The following is a 12,243-nucleotide window of genomic DNA, read 5'->3' on the forward strand; positions in this document are numbered from 1 at the left end:
AAGGACAGGCGATCCTATTGGATGCCTAAAAGGAAGGGAGAAAATGCACAGCGGAAGTGAGGAGGAGATGAAGACACAGTAGGCTGATGTCTGCCGCTGCCTGATGTCTGCCGCTGCCTGATGCCCGCCGATGCCCGCCGATGCCCACTGCTATCCGCTGCCTGTCACCTAGATGGGATAAGTGCTGGAGGAGTGGGGGGGGTTGTAGTTTGTTGCCCCCCCCAAAAAAAACACCAGCCACCCCTGTGTGCAGCGCTTCCGGTTTCTGGTGTCATTCAGTGGGAGGAACGACATCAGATCTTCTCATTGTGTCCCAGGAGGCGGATTCCGCCCATCATATCCCTACCAAACTCCCCGATGGGGATCCCCTTCCCCTGCCTGTAAAGATACTTTCACACTGCGGCGGTGTGGGCGTCAGCGCTTTTAGCGGCACTTTACTGTCATTTAGCATTTTAGCACTCTGGCTTTCACACTGGGAAGGCATGGGAGGCGTTTTTCAGGCGCAATTTTTAGCGCTAAAACGCCTGAAAAAGCCTCAGTGTGAACGCGATCTAAAAGTAAAATAGACGCTCAGATTACTTTTACATTGTAGGGAATCATCTGCTGAAAAAATCAATGGCGGGATCGTGGTTGTAGCCTTGACCTTGATCCCGGTATAAGCGCTTCATTCTTAGGCTGTGGATGGGAAGTGGTTAATTATTAACGCTTTGTGTTATTCAGATATAAGTGACGCTGCAATGCCCAAGTTTAGTGACCCCCCTTCCCCCACTCTATATACTTGTTGGATGGTACAAGCTATTAGCCTACCTTTGGTGTTATTATCTACTATTAGAAATATTTGTAGACTTTGACCCTCTGATAATCTCTGTCTCTCCATCCATAGGGAGTCATGGTGGTCTTCCTCGTCTTCTTGGCCTTCTGCCTCTCTGCTGTGGATGGCCAGTTCCCACGGGTCTGCTCTACGGAAGCCGCCTTTCACACCAAGACTTGCTGTCCACTTTGGAAGGACAAAAGCCCATGTGGTTCTTTGTCAGGCCGAGGAAGATGTAGAAACTGGTCAACTTTACATGGAAATAAGATTCCCCTAAATAGTGATGATCGCCTAGACTGGCCAAGGTACTACTATGAAAATACGTGTGAGTGCCATGGAAACTACAGCGGCTTTGACTGTGGAGACTGTAAATTTGGCCACCATGGAGAGAAATGTGACCGGAAAAAAGTGGTGTTGCGGAGGGAGCTCCGGGAACTGACCTTTCTAGAGCAGAAAAGATTATTCAGTTACTTGGCTCTAGCAAAGACCACCAAAAGCCGTGACTTTGTTGTCCTCAGCACTGGAGACCGGTTCCACCGGGAGACTTACCGCTTTGTAGATGCCTCTCTCTATGATGTCTTCGTGTGGATGCATTATTATTCCATGAAAGCCATCCTTGTAAATGGTACATTTAACCCCAATAAAAACTTTGCCCATCAAGGCCCAGCATTTCCAGGATGGCATCGCCTAAATCTCCTCTTCCTGGAGAGACAAATTCAGCTGATGACGGGAGATGAAGATTTCGCTATTCCATACTATGACTGGCGGGGAGAGAAGAACTGCTCCATCTGTACAGATGAACTGCTGGGCACCAATGATGCTCAGGGCGTCCTAAACCCATATTCCCACTTCTCTTTCTGGAAGGTAAGTTGTCCACCAACATACCTTTACTGCAATGGTGGAAGTTCATCCAAATACAAAGGATCCGCAATCCAAATAATCACCAAAAGAAGTTCCAACCAAGATTGCAATGACAGCACACTGCTCACTCCTTCCCAAAGCCACGCCCCCAACAAGTTTCACCCACAACAAGGCTTCATCATGGGGATTGTGGCTACTGAAGAGGTGGAAGAAGTTTAAAGTGATTGTAAACTTTTTTTTATAATAAACTTGATACTTACCTGCTCTGCAATGGTGTTGCACAGAACAACCCCAATCCTCCTCTTCTGGGGGCCTCCTATCTCCTCCTCTTCTGCATGTGCCACCATAGAAAGCTGCTCCTATTGTGAGACACGTGTGGGCTTGATCCTGAGCTGCACTGTCTGCGTCTATAGATATTGCTGCCACATCCCTGTTATGTGGAAAGACCCCCCTGAATGGGATTTTAAAGGCAGCAAAAGCACTAATGTAGAATAAAAAATGGTTATTAATAAATGTAACATTAGATCACTTCACACATGAGGATCAGTTAAAACCATAACATAACAAAAAACAAACACAACACAACATAACATAAATATATAGCAAGACTGCAAATGTATATGAATCGTGGTCCCCCCGAGGAGAATGTATAGTCTTATAATTATACAATGTATACTGAGCTATGCGAGCCGGAAAACACAATAGAAGACTGTAGAGGATGGTGCCAAATGGTGGCCTCCTGACACCACCCCCCAAGTTCAGAGGGCGGAGGATCTCCATGTACTAGTTGATCATGTCTAGAGATGATGTACAGCCCGGTAGTTGGATGAACATCTCTTCAGTATGACGGATGTCAAGGGTGTCTTGGCCTTCATGGGGCCCTTCTTGAGCCATTAAAAAGTAGTCAGGTAATGGGTAATCTCCCCCCTCTTCCTGTTAACTCCCATTTGTGTGACCCAAAGGGCCGCAGAAACGCGTCGGGTACAGGAATCTTATCGGAACTTGGAGAGGACCATGATTCATATACATTTGCATACTTGCTATATATTTATGCTATGTTGTGTTCTGTTTGTTTTTTGTTATGTTATGTTTTTAACTGATCATCTCATGTGTGAAGTGAGGTAATGTTACATGTATTAATAAACATGTTTTATTCTACATTAGTGGTGTTGCTGCCTTTAAAATCCCATTCAGGAGGGTCTCTCCTCCTTTCCGCGCCTATAGACACAGACAGCGTGGGCACCCGCTGCTATCAATATGCCCTGTGATGAGGGAGGGAATGGAGAGCACTGCTGTTCTTGGGCACAGAGCTGGATGGAGATCAGGCTCAGGTAAGTATAGGGGGGCTGAGGATCCTGCAGCACAGAGCTGGATGGAGATCAGGCTCAGGTAAGTATAGGGGGGCTGGGGATCCTGAAGCACAGAGCTAGTTGGAGATCAGGCTCAGGTAAGTATAGGGGGGCTGGGGATCCTGCAGCACAGAGCTGGATGGAGATCGGGCTCAGGTAAGTATAGGGGGGCTGAGGATCTTGCAGCACAGAGCTAAATGGAGATTGGGCTCAGGTAAGTATAGGGGGGCTGAGGATCCTGCAGCACAGAGCTGGATGGAGATCAGGCTCAGGTAAGTATAGGGGGGCTGGGGATCCTGCAGCACAGAGCTGGATAGAGAACAGGCTCAGGTAAGTATAGGGGGGCTGGGGATCCTGCAGCACAGAGCTGGATGGAGATCGGGCTCAGGTAAGTATAGGGGGGCTGGGGATCCTGCAGCACAGAGCTGGATGGAGATCGGGCTCAGGTAAGTATAGGGGGGCTGGGGATCCTGCAGCACAGAGCTGGATGGAGATCGGGCTCAGGTAAGTATAGGGGGGCTGAGAAACCTGCAGCACAGAGCTGAATGGAGATCTGGCTCAGGTATGTATAGGGGGGCTGAGGGTCCTGCAGCACAGAGCTGGATGAAGATCAGGCTCAGGTAAGTATAGGGGGCTGGGGATCCTGCAGCACAGAGCTGGATGGAGATCGGGCTCAGGTAAGTATAGGGGGGCTGGAGATCCTGCAGCACAGAGCTGGATGGAGATCGGGCTCAGGTAAGTACAGGGGGGCTGGGGATCCTGCAGCACAGAGCTGGATGGAGATCAGGCTCAGGTAAGTATAGGGGGGCTGAGGATCCTGCAGCACAGAGCTGGATGGAGATCAGGCTCAGGTAAGTATAGGGGGCTGGGAATCCTGCAGCACAGAACTGGATGGAGATCGGGCTCAGGTAAGTATAGGGGGCTGGGGATCCTGCAGCACAGAGGTGGATGGAGATCGGGCTCAGGTAAGTATAGGGGGGCTGGGGATCCTGCAGCACAGAGCTGGATGGAGATCGGGCTCAGGTAAGTATAGGGGGGCTGAGGATCCTGCAGCACAGAGGTGGATGGAGATCAGGCTCAGGTAAGTATAGGGGGCTGGGGATCCTGCAGCACAGAGCTGGATGGAGATCAGGCTCAGGTAAGTATAGGGGGGCTGGGGATCCTGCAGCACAGAGCTGGATGGAGATCGGGCTCAGGTAAGTATAGGGGGGCTGGGGATCCTGCAGCACAGAGCTGGATGGAGATCGGGCTCAGGTAAGTATAGGGGGGCTGGGGATCCTGCAGCACAGAGCTGGATGGAGATCGGGCTCAGGTAAGTATAGGGGGGCTGGGGATCCTGCAGCACAGAGCTTGATGGAGATTGGGCTCAGGTAAGTATAGGGGGGCTGGGGATCCTGCAGCACAGAGGTGGATGGAGATCAGGCTCAGGTAAGTATAGGGGGGCTGAGGATCCTGCAGCACAGAGCTGGATGGAGATCAGGCTCAGGTAAGTATAGGGGGTAGGGGGCTGGGGATCCTGCAGCACAGAGCTGGATGGAGATTGGGCTCAGGTAAGTATAGGGGAGCTGGGGATCCTGCAGCACAGAGCTGGATGGTGATCGGGCTCAGGTAAGTATGGGGGGATGGGGATCCTGCAGCACAGAGCTGGATGGAGATCAGGCTCAGGTAAGTATAGGGGGGTAGGGGGGCTGGGGATCCTGCAGCACAGAGCTGGATGGAGATCGGGCTCAGGTAAGTATAGGGGAGCTGGGGATCCTGCAGCACAGAGCTGGATGGTGATCGGGCTCAGGTAAGTATAGGGGGGCTGAGGATCCTGCAGCACAGAGCTGGATGGAGATCAGGCTCAGGTAAGTATAGGGGGCTGGGAATCCTGCAGCACAGAGCTGGATGGAGATCAGGCTCAAGTAAGTATAGGGGGGCTGGGGATCCTGCAGCACAGAGCTGGATGGAGATCAGGCTCAGGTAAGTATAGGGGGGCTGGGGATCCTGCAGCACAGAGCTGGATGGAGATTGGGCTCAGGTAAGTATAGGGGGCTGGGGATCCTGCAGCACAGAGGTGGTTGGAGATCGGGCTCAGGTAAGTATAGGGGGGCTGGGGATCCTGCAGCACAGAGCTGGATGGAGATCGGGCTCAGGTAAGTATGGAGGGGCTGGGGATCCTGCAGCACAGAGCTGGATGGAGATCGGGCTCAGGTAAGTATAGGGGGGCTGGGGATCCTGCAGTACAGAGCTGGATGGAGATCGGGCTCAGGTAAGTATAGGGGGGCTGAGGATCCTGCAGCACAGAGGTGGATGGAGATCGGGCTCAGGTAAGTATAGGGGGGCTGGGGATCCTGCAGCACAGAGCTGGATGGAGATCGGGCTCAGGTAAGTATAGAGGGGCTGGGGATCCTGCAGCACAGAGCTGGATGGAGATCGGGCTCAGGTAAGTATAGGGGGGCTGAGGATCCTGCAGCACAGAGCTGGATGGAGATCAGGCTCAGGTAATTATAGGGGGGCTGGGGATCCTGCAGCACAGAGCTGGATGGAGATCAGGCTCAGGTAATTATAGGGGGGCTGGGGATCCTGCAGCACAGAGCTGGATAGAGATCAGGCTCAGGTAAGTATAGGGGGGCTGGGGATCCTGCAGCACAGAGGCAGAGAAAGCATTAGGGTAATAAACCTGGAGCCTTTAGAACCACTTTATATACTCTCAGAGTGCTAAATTAGACACAGCAATGCCCCATCCTAAAACTGACCCTTAAAAGGAGGCTTGGGAGTAATATAATAATCATGGTGCTGGTGTACATGACTTAGTGGAGGCCGTAGAGTCGTAGACCAAAGGCTCAGCATCCTCAATGCATCCCACTTATAAAAAATAATCTTTATTCAACAATAAAAGATTAAAATGTAAACCAAAAAATTGTAACAATAAAAATAAAATCCAGAGCACCTTACTCCCCCTTCCATCAGATTTCTAGAGCCCCCCACTATCAGAAGTTAAAAGTCCCCCCCACTCCCTTACATCACAGTGTACCCCCTTTACCTTGTGCTGCTGCCTGGAAGAAGCTGGGGATGGAGCTGGGAAGCAGAAAGTGTAGGGTCTGGAGGAGGACCAGAGGAGGTCTGGAGTTTGCTGAATGCTGAGACCAGGAGAGGCAGAGACAAGGGGTGCTGCAGATGGCAATAATCGGAGTTCTGTCATCTTCTCTATGCTGACTGCTGAGCCAAGGTGGGAACAGAAATGAGAGGGTTGCTGCATGAGAGGTGGGAGGGCCACATAAAATGGCCTGGAGGGCCGCATTCAGCCTGTGGGCCTTGTGTTGGACACATGTGATATAGATTCTCAATACTTGATAGCTAATTGTTGTGTTTCCAGGGATCTGTCCTGTGCTCTGTCCTGAGCCCTGTCCTAGGATCTGTCCTGAGCTCTGTTCTAGGATCTGTCCTGAGCCCTGTCCTAGGATCTGTCCTGAGCTCTGTCCTGAAATCTGTCCTGAGCCCTGTCCTAGGATCTGTCCTGAGCTCTGTTCTAGGATCTGTCCTGAGCCCTGTCCTAGGATCTGTCCTGAAATCTGTCCTGGGCTCTGTCCAGGGATCTGTCCTGTGCTCTGTCCTGGAATCTGTCCTGAAATCTGTCCTGGAATCTGTCCAGGGATCTGTCCTGAGCTCTGTCCTGAAATCTGTCCTGGGCTCTGTCCTGAGCTCTGTCCTGGAATCTGTCCTGGGATCTGTCCTGAGCTCTGTCCTGGAATCTGTCCTGGGATCTGTCCTGAGCTCTGTCCTGAAATCTGTCCTGGGCTCTGTCCTGGGATCTGTCCTGAGCTCTGTCCTGAAATCTGTCCTGGGCTCTGTCCTGGGCTCTGTCCAGGGATCTGTCCAGGGATCTGTCCTGAGCTCTGTCCTGAAATCTGTCCTGGGCTCTGTCCTGGGCTCTGTCCAGGGATCTGTCCTGAGCCCTGTCCTAGGATCTGTCCTGAGCTCTGTTCTAGGATCTGTCCTGAGCCCTGTCCTAGGATCTATCCTGAAATCTGTCCTGGGCTCTGTCCTGGGATCTGTCCTGAGCTCTGTCCTGGAATCTGTCCAGGGATCTGTCCTGAGCTCTGTCCTGGAATCTGTCCAGGGATCTGTCCTGAGCTCTGTCCTGAAATCTGTCCTGGGCTCTGTCCAGGGATCTGTCCTGGGATCTGTCCTGAGCTCTGTCCTAGGATCTGTCCTGAGCTCTGTTCTAGGATCTGTCCAGGGCTCTGTCCAGGGATCTGTCCTGGGATCTGTCCTGAGCTCTGTCCTAGGATCTGTCCAGGGATCTGTCCAGGGATCTGTCCTGAGCTCTGTTCTAGGATCTGTCCTGAGCTCTGTTCTAGGATCTGTCCAGGGCTCTGTCCAGGGCTCTGTCCAGGGATCTGTCCAGGGATCTGTCCTGGGATCTGTCCTGAGCTCTGTCCTAGGATCTGTCCTGGAATCTGTCCAGGGATCTGTCCTGAGCTCTGTCCAGGGATCTGTCCAGGCATCTGTCCAGGGATCTGTCCTGAAATCTGTCCTGGGCTCTGTCCTGGGCTCTGTCCAGGGCTCTGTCCTGGGCTCTGTCCTGAAATCTGTCCAGGGCTCTGTCCTGGAATCTGTCCAGGGATCTGTCCTGGAATCTGTCCTGAAATCTGTCCAGGGCTCTGTCCTGGAATCTGTCCAGGGATCTGTCCTGGAATCTGTACAGGGATCTGTCCAGGGCTCTGTCCTGGAATCTGTCCAGGGATCTGTCCAGGGCTCTGTCCTGGAATCTGTCCAGGGATCTGTCCAGGGCTCTGTCCTGGAATCTGTACAGGGATCTGTCCAGGGCTCCGTCCAGGGATCTGTCCAGGGCTCTGTCCTGGAATCTGTCCAGGGATCTGTCCAGGGCTCTGTCCAGGGGTCTGTCCAGGGCTCTGTCCTGGAATCTGTCCTGGGATCTGTCCTGGAATCTGTCCTGGAATCTGTCCAGGGATCTGTCCAGGGCTCTGTCCTGAGCTCTGTCCTGAAATCTGTCCAGGGATCTGTCCAGGGCTCTGTCCAGGGATCTGTCTAGGGCTCTGTCCAGGGCTCTGTCCTGGGATCTGTCCAGGGATCTGTCCAGGGATCTGTCCTGGGATCTGTCCAGGGATCTGTCCAGGGCTCTGTCCTGGAATCTGTCCTGGGCTCTGTCCAGGGTTCTGTCCATGGATCTGTTCTGGGCTCTGTCCAGGGATCTGTCCAGGCCTCTGTCCTGTAATCTGTCCTGGAATCTGTCCAGGGCTCTGTCCTGAGTTCTGTCCAGGGATCTGTCCTGAGCTCTGTCCTGGAATATCTCCAGGGATCTGTCCTGAGCTCTGTCCTGGAATCTGTCCTGGGATCTGTCCAGGGATCTGTCCAGGGATCTGTCCAGGGCTCTGTTCAGGGATCTGTCCAGGGCTCTGTCCTGTAATCTGTCCTGGGCTCTGTCCAGGGTTCTGTCCAGGGATCTGTCCAGGGCTCTGTCCAGGGATCTCTCCAGGGCTCTGTCAAGGGTTTTTTCCAGGGATCTGTCCAGGGCTCTGTCCTGGAATTTGACCAGTGCTCTGTCCAGGGCTCTGTCCTGGAATCTGACCAGGGCTCTGTCCAGGAATCTGTCCAGGGATCTGTCCAGGGCTCTGTCCAGGAATCTGTCCAGGGATCTGTCCAGGGCTCTGTCCTGGAATCTGTCCTGGGCTCTCTCCTGAGCGCTGTCCAGGGATCTGTCCAGAGCTCTGTCCAAGGATCTGTCCTGAGCTTTGTCCAGGGATCTATCCAGGGCTCTGTCCTGGAATCTGTCCAGGGATCTGTCCTGGGCTTTGTCCAGGGATCTGTCCTGGAATATGTCCAGGGCTCTGTCCTGGGCTCTGTCCTGAGCTCTGTTCAGGGATCTCTAAAGGGCTTTGTCCAGGGATCGGTCCAGGGCTCTGTCCTGGAATCTGTCCAGGGCTTTGTCCTTGAATCTGTCCTGGGCTCTTTCCTGAGCTCTGTCCAGGGCTCTGTCCAGGGCTCTGTCCTAAGCTCTGTCCAGGGATCTCTAAAGGGCTTTGTCCAGGAATCTGTCCAGGGCTCTGTCCTGGGCTCTGTCCTGGGCTCTGTCCAGGGATCTCTAAAGGGCTTTGTCCAGGAATCTGTCCTGGGCTCTGTCCTGGGCTCTGTCCTGAGCTCTGTCCAGGGATCTCTAAAGGGCTTTGTCCAGGGATCTGTCCAGGGCTCTGTCCTGGAATCTGTCCAGGGCTTTGTCCTTGAATCTGTCCTGGGCTCTTTCCTGAGCTCTGTCCAGGGCTCTGTCCAGGGCTCTGTCCTGAGCTCTGTCCAGGGATCTCTAAAGGGCTTTGTCCGGGAATCTGTCCTGGGCTCTGTCCTGGGCTCTGTCCTGAGCTCTGTCCAGGGATCTCTAAAGGGCTTTGTCCAGGGATCTGTCCAGGGCTCTGTCCTGGAATCTGTCCAGGGCTTTGTCCTTGAATCTGTCCTGGGCTCTTTCCTGGGCTCTGTCCTGGAATCTGTCCAGGGCTCTGTCCTGAGCTCTGTCCAGGGATCTCTAAAGGGCTTTGTCCAGGAATCTGTCCAGGGCTCTATCCTGGAATCTGTCCAGGGCTCTGTCCAGGGCTCTGTCCCGGAATCTGTCCTGGAATCTGTCCAGGGCTCTGTCCATTGTCTGAACTCTTTTCCTCAAATCTATATCAGAACTCTGGGAAATTTTGTCTATGAATTGAAAAGGGCGGGAAAGCTCAGCACCCGGTGCCTGAAATGGATTTGGGATTGGGATATTAAAAAGCTTGTGCTTAAAATTTTCAATTTATAACTATTTAATGAAATGTCTGGAACTTTCTTTCTAGGCAATCTGCAGCGGGTTTAATTTCCCCGATGAATATTGTCCATTGGCTGATTATGAACAGAAAATGGAGAGAGTCCATAGGAAGCCCGGAGCTACGCCATACGCTCCTAATCTGCCCTCCTTCCAAGATGTGGAGAACATCCTAAAACTCAGCAGCTTCGACACCCCACCATACAATGACACTTCCCTACTCAGCTTCAGAAATGCCCTGGAAGGTGAGTTTAGCTGATTCTTGTCAGCAAATGTTGAATGTAAAGACCTAAGAGAAGAATAAAAGCTGCTGTGTGGACATCCTGGTCACAAGAGGAAGGAGGTGGGATATCTGTGTACTAGAACTCAGATCACGTCTATAATGGTCAGAAACGTTATATACGCTATTTAGCAATTGGTAGACAGGTGCCCATTTCATGTCAACCTGTTCACAATAGAAAACAATTTTACTTTCTAGTCTAAACGTCTGATCAAATTGATACTAGAACAGTGTGAAATTCTTTAATTCTTTCAGATATGTTCTTTCCTAAATGATCCAGCTTAGCTTAGCTTGGCTGATCAGGCTGGTTGTGGCTTAACCTTCAGTAGATAACATAATCCTGTTGTAAATGTATTACCAGTAACACATTGACTTTCCAACCATAATGTACTTCGACACCACCACTACCATCACACCTGCTCTGTTCCCAACCACCACACCTGCTCTGTTCCCAACCACCACCACCACACCTGACCTGTTCCTAACCATTACCATTACACCTGCCCTGTTCCCACCCACCACCACCACACCTGCTCTGTTCCCAACCACCACCACCACAACTGCACTGTTCCCAACCACCACCACCACACCTGCTCTGTTCCCAACCACCACACCTGCTCTGTTTTCAACCACCACCACCACATCTGCTCTGTTCCCAACCACCACCACCACCACCACACCTGCTCTGTTCCCAACCACCACCACCACACCTGCTCTGTTCCCAACCATCACCACCACACCTGCTCTGTTCCCAACCATCACCACCACACCTGCTCTGTTCCCAACCACCACCACCACATCTGCTCTGTTCCCAACCACCACCACCACCACATCTGCTCTGTTTCCAACCACCACCACCTCACCTGCTCTGTTCCCAACCACCACCACCTCACCTGCTCTATTCCCAACCACCACCACCTCACCTGCTCTGTTCCCATCCCACCACCACCTCACCTGCTCTGTTCCCACCCACCACCACCACACCTGCTCTGTTCCCAACCACCACCACCACCACACCTGCTCTGTTCCCAACCATCACCACCACACCTGCTCTGTTTTCAACCACCACCACCACATCTGCTCTGTTCCCAACCACCACCACCACCACATCTGCTCTGTTCCCAACCACCACCACCACCACCACACCTGCTCTGTTCCCAACCACCACCACACCTGCTCTGTTCCCAACAATCACCACCACACCTGCTCTGTTCCCACCCACCACCACCACAACTGCACTGTTCCCAACCACCACACCTGCTCTGTTTTCAACCACCACCACATCTGCTCTGTTCCCAACCACCACCACCACCACATCTGCTCTGTTCCCAACCACCACCACCTCACCTGCTCTGTTCCCAACCACCACCACCTCACCTGCTCTATTCCCACCCACCACCTCCACACCTGCTTGGTTCCCATCCCACCACCACCACACCTGCTCTGTTCCCAACCACCACCACCACACCTGCTCTGTTCCCAACCACCACCACTTCACCTGCTCTGTTCCCACCCACCACCACCACACCTGCACTGTTCCCAACCACCACCACATCTGCTCTGTTCTCAACCACCACCACCACATCTGCTCTGTTCCCAACCACCACCACACCTGCACTGTTCCCAACCACCACACCTGCTCTGTTCCCACCCCCCACCACACCTGCACTGTTCCCAACCACCACACCTGCTCTGTTCCCAACCACCACCACACCTGCTCTGTTCCCAACCACCACCACACCTGCTCTGTTCCCACCCATGGCCACACCTGCTCTGTTCAGAATCACCACCTCCACACCTGCACTGTTCTCAACCACCACCACATCTGCTCTGTTCCCAACCACCACCACATCTGCTCTGTTCCCAACCACCACCACACCTGCTCTGTTCCCAACCACCACCACCACATCTGCTCTGTTCCCGATCACCATCACACCTGCTCTGTTCCCAACCACCACCACCACACCTGCTCTGTTCCCATCCCACCCCTACCATACCTGCTCTGTTCTCACCCACCACCACCTCACCTGCTCTGTTCCCAACCACCACCACACCTGCTCTGTTCTCACCCACCACCACCTCACCTGCTCTGTTCCCAACCACCACCACACCTGCTCTGTTCCCAATCACCCCCACCACACCTGCTCTGTTCCCA

The 12,243-nt window shown here is 52.9% G+C and overlaps 1 protein-coding gene across 1 annotated transcript in view; it reads left to right on the plus strand.

The window, feature by feature from the left end:
- Positions 1–889: 889 nt before the first annotated feature.
- Positions 890–12,243, plus strand: part of LOC141145727 (tyrosinase-like) — a 47,398-nt gene continuing 36,044 nt past the window's right edge. The window contains exons 1-2 of the mRNA XM_073632618.1: positions 890–1,675; positions 9,840–10,053. Coding sequence (XP_073488719.1) covers positions 890–1,675; positions 9,840–10,053 — 1,000 coding nt within the window. The remainder of the gene's footprint in view (positions 1,676–9,839; positions 10,054–12,243) is intronic.

Source organism: Aquarana catesbeiana, linkage group LG05 (assembly GCF_042186555.1).
Source record: "Aquarana catesbeiana isolate 2022-GZ linkage group LG05, ASM4218655v1, whole genome shotgun sequence".
Lineage (NCBI taxonomy): Eukaryota > Metazoa > Chordata > Amphibia > Anura > Ranidae > Aquarana > Aquarana catesbeiana.